Source organism: Vigna umbellata, chromosome 4 (genome assembly GCF_029865625.1).
Source record: "Vigna umbellata cultivar VRB3 chromosome 4, Vumbellata_1.0, whole genome shotgun sequence".
Taxonomy (NCBI): Eukaryota; Viridiplantae; Streptophyta; class Magnoliopsida; order Fabales; family Fabaceae; genus Vigna; species Vigna umbellata.
The window spans coordinates 32,825,691-32,841,238 of NC_142168.1; the positions used below are offsets into that span (position 1 = coordinate 32,825,691).

The 15,548-nt window shown below is 31.7% G+C and overlaps 1 protein-coding gene across 1 annotated transcript; it reads right to left on the reverse strand.

Annotated features, from left to right (window-relative positions):
- Positions 1-2,873: 2,873 nt before the first annotated feature.
- On the reverse strand, positions 2,874-4,940 carry LOC124848487 (1-aminocyclopropane-1-carboxylate synthase 7-like). Its single transcript, XM_047326170.2, has 3 exons — positions 4,517-4,940; positions 4,131-4,420; positions 2,874-4,012 (listed from the first exon to the last, which is right to left on the reverse strand). The coding sequence occupies exons 1-3, from the start codon at positions 4,685-4,687 to the stop codon at positions 3,151-3,153; spliced, it is 1,323 nt and encodes a 440-aa protein (XP_047182126.1). The 5' UTR covers positions 4,688-4,940; the 3' UTR covers positions 2,874-3,150.
- Positions 4,941-15,548: the final 10,608 nt, after the last annotated feature.

Sequence of the window (15,548 nt, forward strand, 5' to 3'; positions counted from 1 at the left end):
TTTTTATCTTTAAAATATTCGTTTGACTTTACTTTTTCATACATTAAAATATTTAATTTTTCATTCGTTTAAAATAATTTTCAGAAATCACGACTTAGAGAGACAAATTGAAGTTGTTTAAATTGTTTTCCTCGTATAATTTTTTTTTATGTTTTTGATATTTTTCATTCATATATTCTATAAAAAAAATTGTGAAAGTAGAGTTTTTCTAATTTGAATTTTGTAAATTCCATAAAATATTTATAAAACAATTCATTAAACATGAAAAGTCTCAATGACAAAAATAATATCAATGTCGGTTTCTGATATTTAATCGGTGCTATTTTTTATTCGTTAGAAAAAAGGGTGATGTTATTTAAAAGTCAAACCAAATTCGTCATAAAAATTCCAAATCTTTATTGTTTCGGATGTGAAGGGCTATGTCGTCCAATGTTTCCACGTCCTTCTTCGCTCGTACTCCGTATGCCTGGCTCTCCGTTCTCGCTCCTCAATTTCCTTGTCCTCGCTTCTCAATTTCCTTCTCAATGCGCGGAGACCTGCGAAAGATTCTCCGATGCCAAAGTCCGAGAGCAATGGCATTTTTCCGATAGAACATTAATAAATGTGCAGTAAATGCAACCTGTCCACCACTCACCCTGGATCTGTATTTATAGTTTTTGCTATGGGCTTGAGATTAGTGAAAAGTTAATCCCGATCCAAATTCAACCCAATAGCTTTTAACCTCAACTTACCTTAAACCTGGTTAATTAGCAGCATGGCCGGCCGATCTCCCAAAGTTTGGCCTTTCGGCTAGTCAATCGCTATAGGCGGCATGGTTAGCAGGTGATATGACCGGCCGACCTCATTGCTGTTTATCCGGATGACAGGCGGCAAGGTTGCGTGATCGCGGACGTACGGACGTCCGTCTTGGTGCGCCCAACATGATAAGCAGAAGGATAACGTGTTTGGTCCATTGTAGACGTCCGACCTATCTGGCGTCCGGTCCCTACTGGTACATTTATCATTCTTATGGTTGTTGACTTTATGCATTCGGCAATTGTTTGAACAAAGTTGAGTTGAAAATTGGTGCCTAGTGTGTGTTTGTTCAAAAGTTCAGGCATTATTCAATGCAGTAAGACATGAAATTTGACTTTTGATTATAGTTTTAAAAACAAATCTCCTTCATCGTATGTTGCAATCTTAATTTTGTTGTCTATGTTTTTTAATGTAATTTTTACAACAATTATTTTAACAAAATTGATATTGTTCAGTAATTCAATAATCTTATATTGTTTAGAAATCTATACTAATAACAATTTAAATATATATAACTAAAATATTTTTCAAATAAAAAATTTAATAAATTTCTAAAAGATATATGCATGCATAGATGCACCATGGGATGACCATACATGCTCGATCATTCTTCTAATATCATGCATGCTCACGTGAAGAATCTGATGGTCACGTTCGGTTACTTGTATATATGTATGGCATACGATTGGGTATACACGAATTCATATATCTACCAACCACTTCACATTTAAAGAAAAAGTCACACACAACTTTTATACCTAGGTCAAAGGTCAACCCCCTTTTTATGCGTCTAATGCCAAACGATAAATAGGGCCTGTACCAAAATAACATAACAAACATAATTTTACTTTAATTGTATATTTTATTATATTGGTGAATGTGTAATATACCAAACTAAATAGTATGAATTATGCTATCGTTAAAATTCATACACATAAATGTTCTTCAAAATATGAATGATATTTTCGACTCATGATATATGATTTAAATTTATGATGTGAAGTTATTTTTAAATTGAATATATAATTAATCGACTAAGAAAATCAATTGTGTGATGAGGTTGTCTGAAGTGATTGCGAAATATGTTTCTTGAAATGAGAAAAAAAATGGTGAAAATCTCAAATTTAGAGAATGGGGAGAATATGAGTTTTATTATGTGCTAGAATAACTTAATCACTCATAGGTAGAGTGACTACCAAGCATACAATTAATTGTCATTCGGCAAAGAGTATCAAATTGACTGCCACTCCTTTCCTCTTTGTAAACCTTTTGTATTGGTCAAATACTGTGACATTTTGGTTGACTTAGCATGATAGAATTAAAAAGTTTGTATTTATTTATTTATTTAATTAGTGGGCAGAAAGTGTCTGCACAACAGATTAAACGAAGCTTATTATTAGATGTTCCATAATTAAGATTTAATAAAAGAAAGTCAAAGCAGAGTTTAAGTTAGCATAAAACAATCGAAAACCTATGTAAGCAAGTGGGTGCGAATCTAGAAAGGCTGAATGGATTATATTCCGTTTTGAGTCAAAGCATATATATGTGGTGGTCAAGGTCTCAGTTAATACTAATTAACGAAGCCTCTTAATTAGGCTTAACAATGATTAGTGGACACTGATTACGTGAGCTGGAACGCATGAATTAAACTAGAAACGACACTAACTTAGCGTGGGCTCTAAGTTTGGTGGTGAAGCTAGTTATTAATTAACATAATGGAACCAAGTTAGCAGTCAATATCTAACATTGACGTACGTGTGATCTCAATCAGACGTATCACGTGGTGGACCATTCCATGTTGTACAAACCTCAACCCAGAGACTTAAAACAAGACACCAAACTATATAATCTTGTAATTAATTTCTGTCTTAATCATGTCAAATTATCCACATAAGGATGACAAGATCATGATCACCATGAAGCATAAGTTAAGTGTGTTTCTTCTATATTTTATCGGTGCCACCAACTTGTCACGGAGCTAGAAGCTAGCTAGCTAGCTGTTATTTATATCTACTTCAAACTCCCAACTCAGACTGAGTGATATTATAATAGAAACTGCTGCTACCGAGTCAAATGAATTAATAGTTTAATCACAAAGATTTGCTCCATAATTATTGGTAATTAGTTGCTGATACAATAGGGTATTTCTGAGGAACTTGCTCAAGTAAATTAAGCAAGCAAACAAGGATTTAATGGTATATCAGCTTTTCTGAGATGGTGACTTTCGGGTTCTTCATCTTTCCCGAATAAAGAATTTAACAAAATGGCTTATAAGCCACTTGAAAAAAAGAAAGGTAAAAGGAAAACTAATAACAACATAAGACAACAAATAAAGTGATTAAAATAGATATGTTTTTATACGCTTTGTGTTCTTATTCGTTCCATGAAGAGACGTATTCTTTGCAGCGCAATTTCCAGCGTTTGCTCGGTCATGTTTGCAAAGCATACCCTGAACCAACCTGGTTCAGAACAATGGCAAGATGATCCTGGTGAGATATTGAGCTTCACTTCATGCAGAATGGCATTCCACAGCTCCAATTCACCTTCCCTTGTTGGCTTCTCCAAAAGTGGACTCATATTCATCCAGCAAAACAGCCCTGCGTTCCCCTTCAAGCACTCAATCCCCGCACTTTTTAACCCTTCGATGATCATTTCGTACCTGTTCCTCAGCCTCTCTCTGTTGGTTTTAATGTAGTTCTCGGTGAAGTTCTTGTCCGACAACATAGAAGCCAACAGGTGCTGTGTCTGAGAAGATATTAAGGTGAAGCTGGACATTCTTCTCGCTGTGGTCACAACCTTGTCGTTGTACGAGTAAATGGTGCCAACTCTGAAACCGGGAAGGCCGAGGTCCTTGGAGAGGCTATAAACAATGTGGACTCTCTCTGCGTTTCTGTATTGGCGACCCTCCAGGATTTCTGCCACGCTTGTGAACTCGGAGGAAGAGAACACCGAGCCCGAGTAGATTTCATCTGACACCAGATGAATGTTCTTGCGCGTCACGAAGTCGAGAATCTCCTCAAGAACTGAACGTGGGATCGTTACTCCTAAGGGGTTTGAAGGGTTTGTGATCAGCACTCCCCTCACTTTGTACTTCATGGCTTCTGCATCTTTGTATGCAGCATCTAAGGCTTCGAGAGTAATCTGGAAATTGTTTGAGTTGTCACAGTGTATGGGAACTATATTCACCCCAGTTCTCCACCTTAAATCTCTATCAAATCTGTGAAAACAAATATCCAAATTGTTAGGTTATATATATAATGTGCATAAACGGCAAGAAATCATGTGCATCAGACACGACAGATACCAGTGTGAAAAAAGTGATTTTTAGTTCTTACCCAGGATAGTATGGAGTAGGAACGAGTAAAGCGTCTCCTGGGTTTGCGAGGATGAAGGTTAAGAGTTCGTTGGCTGCAGTTGCACCTGCAGTGAGAACCACTCTTTGAGGGTCAAATTTTGCTCTTCCACCTCTCACTTGTTCCATGAAGCTTGCCATTGCTGATCTGAAGGTTTTAAGGCCATGATAGTCTTGAAACAAAGCATTCTCTCTGAAGCCAGGAGCTCCTTTTCCCCATGTGGAGGCCTCTGAGTGTTCTTCCAAGTACTTCTCAAGCAAATCAAACGAAACCTGCAGCAGAATAAGTTGAAAGGATGAATAAGTTATTCTTGTGTTTACTGCTATAATATGTTTGATATATATATGTATCTGTGCATGCACACTCACTTGATTTTCTGCCAACCCCATTTGTATAACTCCTGAGGGATTGGTTGATTCATCATAGGGGTTCTCATCATAGGCTTTCCACCCAGCAAAATAGGGGGAATCTTCACCATGAGTTTCAGAAACTGCAACATTTGAAAGCTCCACACAAGTCTGCTCCATCTCAATCCCCATAGCTATAGCTTCCTTGCAAAAGAATTGACAGAAAGCAGAAAGCTACTGTGAGTAAGAGAGAGATGGAAAGCTGAGACAACTTGCGTTGAATAATGAAGCGTTTGTGCAAAGCTATATATATAGGCTTTGAAACATTGAGACAGAAAAAAAAGAAAAATTCAAGTTGGCAAGAAAAGTATAAACTATTGATTCTGAATAGTAAGCAAATCGAGCTTTATTACCTTTTAGTCTTTTACAGAAATAGTTTATCTGTTGCGAGTTGTGACAACTGTTACGGATCCACACAGAAAATATGGTGATTGTAGTTTCCCTTGGCTTGGTTTAATGGAGCAGATAGATTATAATATTTGTTGTTTTGGTTGGGTTACTCAGTATGGTTTCATCATATTTGTTTATTTGTAAAGTGGTTGAGCCAAATTTCTACTGTTCTCAACCTATGACTCCAAAACAAACTCCAAAAATTCCTTTCCAGAAACCAAATCATGCATTAGGATCTGAAAAAGGATTTTAACTAAATAGAATTTGTGGAGTTCTGGGAGTAGTTATGGTTTTGATGACCTGACAAAGATACCGAGTAGCCCAAAAGGTCGATTAAGATTCTGATTTGCAAGACAAAGAAGAAGCTCTTGTGTGATCTTCAGACCCCACACTGCATCAATAACAAACAACAGAATTTAATGACTTATGTAAGTTTAACTTAATATCTCCATTCAAAGGCTAAGTGCATATTAGAAGTGACTTAATAATGTAATCAACACCCTGCTTAGAGTTAATTATGCAGTTTAAGTTGCATTGTCCATTAAGATACTTTTTATGATCAAAACAACACTTTATTTGCAATAATTTCCTTGAAACTTTTTCATTTCGTTAATGTCATCTGGCTGGAGAATGATGAAACTGAAAGAGATATATATATATATATATATATATATATATATATATATATATATATATATATATATATATATATATATATATATATATATATATATATATATATATATATATATATATATATAGCAGTGCACCTCTTATAATTAGTCATTTAGCTGTTATTTCTTAATAGAATTTACATGCATCTATCACCAGAAATGGTATATATCTCATGCAAAACTTAATTCGAATGAACAAAAAAAGAAAAACACAATAAATCAGACAAAAGGTTAAGGATGGTGTCTGAGGTGTACGTGTGTGTCTGTCTCTCTAAATATATTGCTTATATATATTTTTTTTTTATGGAAATATCCATATTTCATGACGTGATGGAACCTAAAAATAGCTTGTGCATATATAAAATCCAAATATTTTTATTAAAAAAAATTAATTCATAACTTTTTATTAATTGACTATGTATTCATAAAAATGCATAAGTATTATTGTTTAATTTTTATACATTATCAATGTAAAAATTTATCTTAGGTGGCATCATATTAATGAATAGGACTATATATGTAGATGTGAATATAGGAAAAACATAATAAAATGCCCATGTAAGAAAACATGTATATATTATATACTATGTAAGAATTCTCATGAGTTAATATAGTTTTAAGTATTGGTTTTAAAATTATTTTTTTGTGTTTAAATTTTAATAAATCTTGAAGAATATTATTTATAATCAGACTGTTGTCTTCGCTAATAAGTTTGTTAAACAGTATAATTAAAGTCAATTTTAATTATTGGATAAAATACAAAAGATATTTATACATCATTGAAATTAAACTCTGAAATCTTGTATAGATCTTGGAAACTCTCTTAATTGCAGAAGATTAGTACTAACTAAAATAAGGACCAAGTTTTGAAAAACGTGCCGACTTATTTATGCATACTTCCACTAAAATAATTGTAAATCCAATAATGCTAACGATATGCCAAAGAAAAAAAAAACAGAATGCAAATAATAGTAATTAGGTTGAATCTAAGAGTTATTATTGGAGCTAATACCTTGATTAGGAAGACCAACCACCTATATAGAGCATATATACAGATATCTCTGACTTAGATATGGTTGTATTAGATAATATTAGTAATTTGATGAGGTATATTTGCATGCGTAAATAGTTTGGAATTTAAGATATAGTTGTCGGGATTATGGCGTCGTGGATTTGATTTAAGTAACTAACGATATATAGTATACAAATGAAGAAGAAAATTATGTTAAGATGTAAACTTTTTTTACTAACTCAATTTTATAAATACGGTTTATAAAATAGGTTGGAAGTGAGATATCAACTAAAAGTAAAGTAGGTTAGAAATTAAATATCGTCTATAAGATAATTTATAATATATAACTAGATACAAATTTTATTTTACAAGTTTATTTTGTAGAATCGAGTAAGATTAAAAGTATATCTTATTTCAGTCATACGATAAGATTGAGATTTTTTATTTGTTGGATATATTGTATCAATCGTTATTAAATTTGTATTTATTTATATGTTAAAAATTAATCGTATTTATAGTCGATAAAGTTTTATGCATGTGTATGCGATAGAGAAGATGAGTTGTAGATCTGCAGTTATGGTGAATCTTAAAACATAATAGAGAACGTGAGATATGACGACTGTGCGGCGACTTCGACCTCTAGGGTTGAGACAAGTATCAAACAGAGCTATGGATTTTCATTTTTTTATATTAATGGAGACGTAGTTGTGGACTTCTTTCTACCTACACACTCTATTCTACTCTCTTAAATTCCAACATCATTGCCTGGAAACCATCCAAAACAATCTATTTCTTCAATAGAAAAATCTTCATTATTCATCACTCTATGCTTCCAAAAATCTGCACATCACAAACCATTATCTCTAGCTAGAGCTACACCAAAAAGAATATAATATATTTGTCACAAGTAGATAATATGGAGAAGATAACGAGTAATTTATATTATAGATATAAATATTAAAATATAAATTATGATGTTTGTTATGTCGTGAAATATCAAGCATAATTTTCAACTAGTTAAAATTTATTGAATAGAATATGAATACGTATATATATATATATATATATATATATATATATATATATATATATATATATATATATATATATATATATATATATATATATATATATATATATATATATATATATATATATATTTATATATATATTTATGTTTGTTAGAGTGAAAATAAATTCAATTTCAAACGTGTTTTACTTTATTTGGAAGACCAAAAGTTGCGTTTCCATTGGGGCTAATTGACTGTGAACTATATAATGAGTAAAATCAGTGTGTTAGGTGGAACATAAGACTCATCACACATATTTTCATAATATGTATATATATAAAAAAGGAAAGAATCCCTTAATTACCAAGAAAGTGTTACTATTGGAGTCCAACAGAGCATGAAGTAGCCATGAAATTATAATCTGCATGGTTCTGAAAATGACTACTCCTCCTTTATTCTCAAGTTACGATCCAGGAAGCTCACAATGACAATGAGAGTTTCACACTCAGTAGTTCATTTGGACCTTTCCTCCGACATAAAAATCATTTTCTAAACTTCAAAGTCATGGAGAGAATCTACTAATTAATCTGCATAATTTATTATATATCATGCATATATGTTTAAGAACATAAACATTCTTTAATTACTTCATATATATAAAAGTATCTACTACCAAGATAATGTATTAAATTAAGAAGATGCCATTATTACTCCATAACAATACTAATTACCTTTAAATCAGGGTTAATGGTTAATTATGAGTGTTCTCTCTTTAAGAGAAAAAGTTAAAATTGAAAAGGTTCTCGAATACTCAAAGTTACTTTTATAGGAGTAGATAGTGTATTGTATGATTGTCCAGTTAGTTAATCGATGAGACACTTATACATCAAAAAAGGAATTGATCGGTAAGAAACAAAAGTAATAAATATTTAATTAAAGCAATAAAAATCATTGATTAATAATTAATAAAAATAACAAAAGTTATTAATTGACAATTAATGAATTAATCTAATTAGAGATTCATCATATGGTCTATAAATATAGGTTTGAATTAAGGTAATACACACATTTTTATAACCTAATTTTATTACAGAATCGTTGAGTAAAATGACTTATTTGAGCATGAAAACAATTAAACAAGGAGGTAAATCCTTGATTTCATGTACAGAAACAGATCACAAAGATAGTTTCAATATTTCTTTCTTCTTTCTTAATATGTCTTTTAAAAATAAAATTAAATAGATAATATATTAAGAATGTGATGATTGATCACATTAATATTTTGATTAAGATCAAATATAAAACCATTGAAATACATAGACAATGTTAAACTAAAAGAGATAGCTTTTGATAGAAAATAAGCAAGATAAATGGAATTTGTGATAGTTGTATCCCAATTAGAGGGGCATGAATCTTCTCAGAAGATATATGACCAATAGGGAGATGCCACGAGGGAATTTCTTTTGTTTTGGTCACGTAGGATTATGAGAAGAGAAAGATGCATAGAATATTAAGTAGGTCGGATTAGAGTAGGCATGTTAATATTGGAAGATTCTGTTTTCTCCCTCATCCTCCTACCTTTTCATTTCTTTCCTTTTATTTGTTTGCAATATTCCAGAAATATATCTCGGAAGTGTTGCAGTCGCATTTTATATATCCATAAATAAATATGCTTAATTTACGTGCATGACTGGTTCCTACCGTGTTCGTACACACGTTTTCGTTAACAAATACAAATCAGAAATGCTCTTCACAAAGTCCAAGTAGGTTTTTTCAATCTCCTCAAACATGCCAGCCAATTGTCTCTGACTATGCATGCAATAATTTTCCCTAGGTTTGTCAAAGGATCCATGTTTAGACTCACACAAAGTGACAAACTTCCTTGTTATTGTCTTACTGCTCCTCGTCATTCAAAACCCAAACAACGTGGCACAACACTGTCCACATCCTATACCTCTTTCACATAATATGTGTTTCAAACTAGCTTCTTAACATCATCACCTTAATTATTGTAACTAAAATCAACTACATCAAACTTGATAGCATAGAGTTCCGATTCTAAATCAATCGAATAATATTGTTAGAGTTATTATCGTATCAGAAATATTGTTCGATTTAGAGTTTGAAACTATACTATACATCCGCATGATTAGTTACCAACTCAGCAAGTAGATGAACAAGTGATCGATCAGTCTCAGATTCTCAGAAAACCTTAAGTACAACACATAATTAAGTTAGCATACTTACTAGATATTGAACCATGATTATGGTTGTGCTAATTGCAAAACCTATTTTAAAATCTATAAATACGAGTTTGAGGTAAAAATAGGTGACTGCATTTATTATAAATTTAAAACATTAATGTGATAATCGATCAATTAAAATACTGACTTGAGTATTAGAGTGTCGGAATACCATTGACCGATACCGTCCGCATGGTTTGAAACTCGAACATCAAAAATCTAAAAGAAATCTCGACCGTACACCCGAAACACTCTTCAAACAAATTTCCAGAAATATAAATCATAAGATTATGTCTAACTCAGTTAATGTGAAAATTTTGACACAAAATTGTATGAACTTGATGACTTGTTTCTATGTGTAGCTCCACTTGCCTTTGTATTCGGATCTTCATAAGTATGTGTCTGTTTATTAATTTGTTATGCTGCTATAGCCTCCAAGAATTGCCTTTTTATGTGGAAATTTCTAGGTCTCAATAATCATGTATATATAAATATATGAAAGGCAAATAATTGCAGAAAAATGGTGTAACTTTATCCCCACTGTAATGATAAGGGGATCTGTGACCAACACACATGAAGGATAGATTAAAAAACGTTTATTGCATATTCCCCATGTTGCATGTGTGAACCTGAAAACTCCACAAAGGCTGTGATGGACAATATCTGAAAACACATATATCATAAAATCTGCATACTTTTTTTCTGAGTATAGCTTGGAACTTCTTGATTTTGTTTGCAATTCTTTCTTCCTATTGGTTGTTTTCATGTCATACGTTCCTCTCCCATTTAAAATAACGTAAGTACAGCTCCATGCCAACCAGGCAAAACCTCATCAGAAATTTAGCAATAAGTGTCGCTCAGTCATACGTAGTTCTTCTACATTGGAACTCATCAAAACATTTAGTTACTTTTATTACCATCATGTTATGGTAGCATGGTGTGCACAGATTATGCTTCTTCATATTGAAGGTTGAAAGTCCACTTGCAGTACAGTGATTCAGGATATGAATATCAAACCAGTCAATTATATACATCGTGTAATGATATACCAACACTTATAGAGCATACATACCTCTATATATATATATATATATATATATATATATATATATATATATATATATATATATATATATCAGTCAATTATATAACTGTAGATTTCACAAAAACACTGTTCATTAATTATATTACTTATATATTAATTTTAATTAGGTTTTTATTACAGCAAGTATAGAATACTGAGTTCCATAATGCCGTACGTATTCTTCAATTTCGAGGAGGTGAATATGAAGTAACTCATGAGTAACAGAAAATGGAAGGTTCTACTGTAGTAGCCAAACCAGCAAGATATTTTTGAAATAATTTTATTGAGGAAAAAATGGTTTGACACGACCTTTATTTCTACATCATTTGACATTAGATTTAAGTAAATCCGTCGTCTTAAATCACGGTGAATAATACATTATCTTCGAACGAACACGGGCTTAATTTGATAAAATATTATATTAACATAATAAAAATAAATATAAATAAATAAAATAAAATTTTTTGAAAGTGTAAGTTGAAAGTAAGAGAATTTGCAGTATAGTAACCCTGAACTTTAGTTTAGTTTTGTTCCTTCTAATAAAAAATAGTTTAATTTGAAAATGTTGCAAAAACTTTCATTAATTTATAATAAAAAGTTAATATTTAAGTTCACTCTATTATTTTTAGAAATGTCTTATTAATTATGCATTAAATACTTTAGAAATTTAAATAAAAATATTTTAAAATTGAAAATAGTCACACACAATATTTAAATTTTGACTTGTTATGGTAATTCTCATTAATTGTAAGTAATCATCTTCTTGTATTTTTATATACACTAATTGTTTGATTCATATATATTGTTTGATACATATTAATTATGGTAAGATTTTTCATATATTATTTGACTAAAAATATATAATTATTTTGTCAATATGAATGCTTAAAAACTATATTGGTTAGCTATCTTAGTTAATATGATAATGTATTTTAACAAGTTAAAAATAGGAAAAACCATTTCCATTTAAATGTTTTCTAATATTAGATAATAATTACTGTATTTTTATAATTGGTAAAATATTGAAATAAACAACAAATATTGTTATTTTTTACATATTAAACAATTTTATCTTCAATTTTAAATTCGTGAATATAAGATCAAATTAGTAAACACTACGTACAAATATGGTTTATATGTTATTTTTTAATCAAAGTGGTATATAACTTCAAATTAGTTTATATAGTATCTAAACTTTGTTGATGTTTTTTTGTATTGTAATTGTGCATATGGTTTCCAATATTTAGCATAATAAGTGTATCTCCGGTGGGAAAAACAAACTGGTAAGGTTTGATTGAGTAGTATTCAAAAGAAAATAATATAAAATTATATATAATTAAATATATTTGTTTTGGTTAATCAACTTACTTTAAATCGATTAGACAGGGAAATCAAAGTGAAACTTTTTATTTTATTAAGGATACAAATTTCAACTGATTTTTTTTAATAAAATTAATTTATTTTATATGACCTTCCATGACACAAACCCTGTGTGTGATTTGCAGCTTTGGAATGGGCCTAAACCTGCCATACATAACAGTGGCCCGGTGATAATGACTACGGTTCTTTTGCAAAGGGCTTAATCTTTGGTAGTTTTTGTTAATTTGAAATTGTGATTTTAGCATCTAAATTTTTTAATTTTTTTAATTGTTCATTAGTGTAAAAAGGGACTTCACAATATTAAATAATGACAGTGAAAAAACCAACATCGTGAATAGTTGTCTAATTAACGGTGTTAAAAGTGAGTTGGATGAGAAATAACAACGATTAGGTAGTTAAACATTGTTAAAAGTGTAATATTTTCATGAAAAAAAAAAAGCCTGAGTTATTTTTTTACTATTCCACTTTCATTTGAATGTTTCCTCTTTATCTTGCATTTTCGTTTTCCCTTTTTTTATATTTTCATAGTCATAGTCACTGTTAGTGGTGGACCTTTGCGAACATTTGTCAGTCATGAATTGCTCATTTAGTTGTGTAGCTTTAAATCAATCACAAATTGCTCCATGTGAATATGTGTTAGTCGCAAACCAATGTCGATCTCCTCTCACACCACGAGTCTTCGTTGCATAGTTTATAAAATCCACATTGTCAGCCTCCCTCATAAAGCTCTCCACATTGTGTTATGAGACTCCTTTGCGAAGATCTTCACATTATGTCACAAAACTCTCATCATGAGTCTCCTCCTCATCGCATGATGCCTTTCTTCCTCAACTAGTACCCATTCAAAACCTCGTGCACTCTCCACAAGAGGTTCTCCTTCGTACTCCAAATTAAGTTTTTTTACTTGGGATTAGAGAAATGAAATGTGGTAAAAAAAAATTATGTTTTCAAAGGATTGTGACTTTCTGTTAGACAAGTCATAGATATGTTCATCAGAATGAATATGAGTAACATTAGCGGTGGTATGCACCACCACCATCAATTATCATGTCCTAAAGCTCTTATCCAAAGCAAACCTTCAATCAATGAGATATGACAAAGCAAGGAGAATCTTGTACTCTCTATCAATAACTTTTCCTGTTCTACCGCCACTTGACCTAAAAAAATATAACGTGAGGTAGGCTTTGGAGGACACTCGACAAGAGCTTGTTCAAATATTTGACACTTTGTTTTTATGAAAGGTAATATAAACATTATTTGACTAGTACTTGATAGTTTTTGTTGTGATGATAACCATAATGAAGCAACACAACATAAAAATGGAAGATTGGAAATTTAAAAAAAGGACTAAGCTCGTTAGTCTATAAAAAAAATGGAATGAATTACATTTTTTGAGTTATGTTGTAGCAAACTAGCATGACCTAACTCATTTTTGAGTTACTTTCACTCTTTAAGTAATAGGTTCTTTAAATTTAACTATTTTATTTTTCAATTTAATCGTTTTTAAAACTTTATAAAATGAGTTAAATATGTTTTTAGTTCCTAAACTATTAAGCGATTTTGTTTTTAGTCTATCTTTCAAACTTTTGGACATTTTGATCCTTCTCCTTAAGGAAACCATAATTTGTCGTCATTCAAAACCAACGGTGTTAAAAATAAGCTGAGATGGCTAACAGAGTGCCATCTCATTTTCTCTTTTTCTGACACTGAATTCCAATTTCGGAGACTGAATCGAATCATCACCACCTTTATCGCTAGACTCTGCAATCTCCACAGAGGATTCATAAGCAGCCACAAGTGCACCAAAATCCAGGCCTGCATTGAGAAGTTCATCATCCTTCTCAATCAAAGCCCCATTCTCGTCATAGGCATCCTTCAAGAACACAACCCAATTCATCTCAGTCCTGGCCAAGTAAAACTGTAACACCTTATTTTATTGTGTTACTGGATTTTTTTAAATCTTCATTTATTTATTTATTTATTAAATAAAAAAATGGGGCTAAAGTCAAATCTCATTTTCAGGGTTTCTTCCTCAGAGAAACAAACGGAGCAAGTGCCTTTCTCTCCAAATGGCAATTGCAGCAAATGTACCCTTTCTCCTCCATGGGGCTATAATAGTGCTTTGACCACCTTCGCCGGCGAAGTCGGTCTTCATCAACAGCGGCTACACGACCGACCGCTCTTGCCGGACAAAAAGTTGTGGTAGAGGACGATATCGGCTTGTAGAAGCGGCGGCGACGACTATCCCTTCTTCCATGGTCGTTGCAATGCCCTTTCGTTGCCGAAAATGGCAGCTTTGCTTAAGTTCTATGGCGGTTTCGACCATGATGACTATGACAGCACCAGGACCGACGTTGGTGGTATTGGCCAAACAAATGAGACGAAAACGTGAGGTTCGTGTGGATGTTTCGTACGGATGAGAATGGAGAAACAATGAATGATACTGGTGTCGGCTTCAGAAATACTTTATATGGTGATTGCTGCCAGCGGCGATGACCTTGATGATGAGTGACATAGTGTTGTATTGTTGCTGATGGGTAAGAAAACTTAATGGTTTTTGGGTTAAATGACGTTTGCAACGATTAGAGAGGCTAGCGAGGGTTTGGTTTGATGGGTAACGTGGAGGTTTTGCAGGTTCCTTGGTGGTGACGTCTACCACGGTTGGTGGTAGTAGTGGTAAGAGAGGAACCAAAGATTATGAGAGGCTCTATCTTGTATTTTTCTTTTGTGATTGGATTAAAGAATGGAAATGAAGGAAACTTTGAATCTGAATTCTGGAAGGAGTGCTATGTTCATTGACTCAGTGTCAGAAAAAGAAGAAATGATGTGGCCATACGTTAGCTAGATCAGTCTGTTTTTAACGTGGTTAGTTTTGAAGGACGAAAAATTATAATTTCCTTAAAGAGAAAGATCAAAATATACCAAAGTTTGAAAGATGGACTAAAACCAAAATCGTTTGATAGTTTAAGGACTAAAAACGTATTTAACCCTTATAAAATTACTTACAAAATAAAACAAAACCATTTAGAATAAAATTATAAAAAATATTTATATTTAATTTTATAATAATAATAACAATAATAATTTTATTATTTTCAATTATCAGTAAAAAAAATATATGAACATGCATGTCTACTCACCGTTATTAATAAATATCATAAAATTTATATAATAATTCAAAAATATCTTAAAAGATTAGA

Bases quoted from the DNA above. Each gene is read 5' to 3' on its own strand.
- LOC124848487 (XM_047326170.2), bottom strand. From the start codon at position 4,687: ATGGGGATTGAGATGGAGCAGACTTGTGTGGAGCTTTCAAATGTTGCA. The intron at 4,421-4,516 runs GTGAGTGTGCAT...ATTCTGCTGCAG, and splicing joins TGGGGTTGGCAGAAAATCAA to GTTTCGTTTGATTTGCTTGA. The intron at 4,013-4,130 runs GTAAGAACTAAA...TTGTTTTCACAG, and splicing joins CCTACTCCATACTATCCTGG to ATTTGATAGAGATTTAAGGT.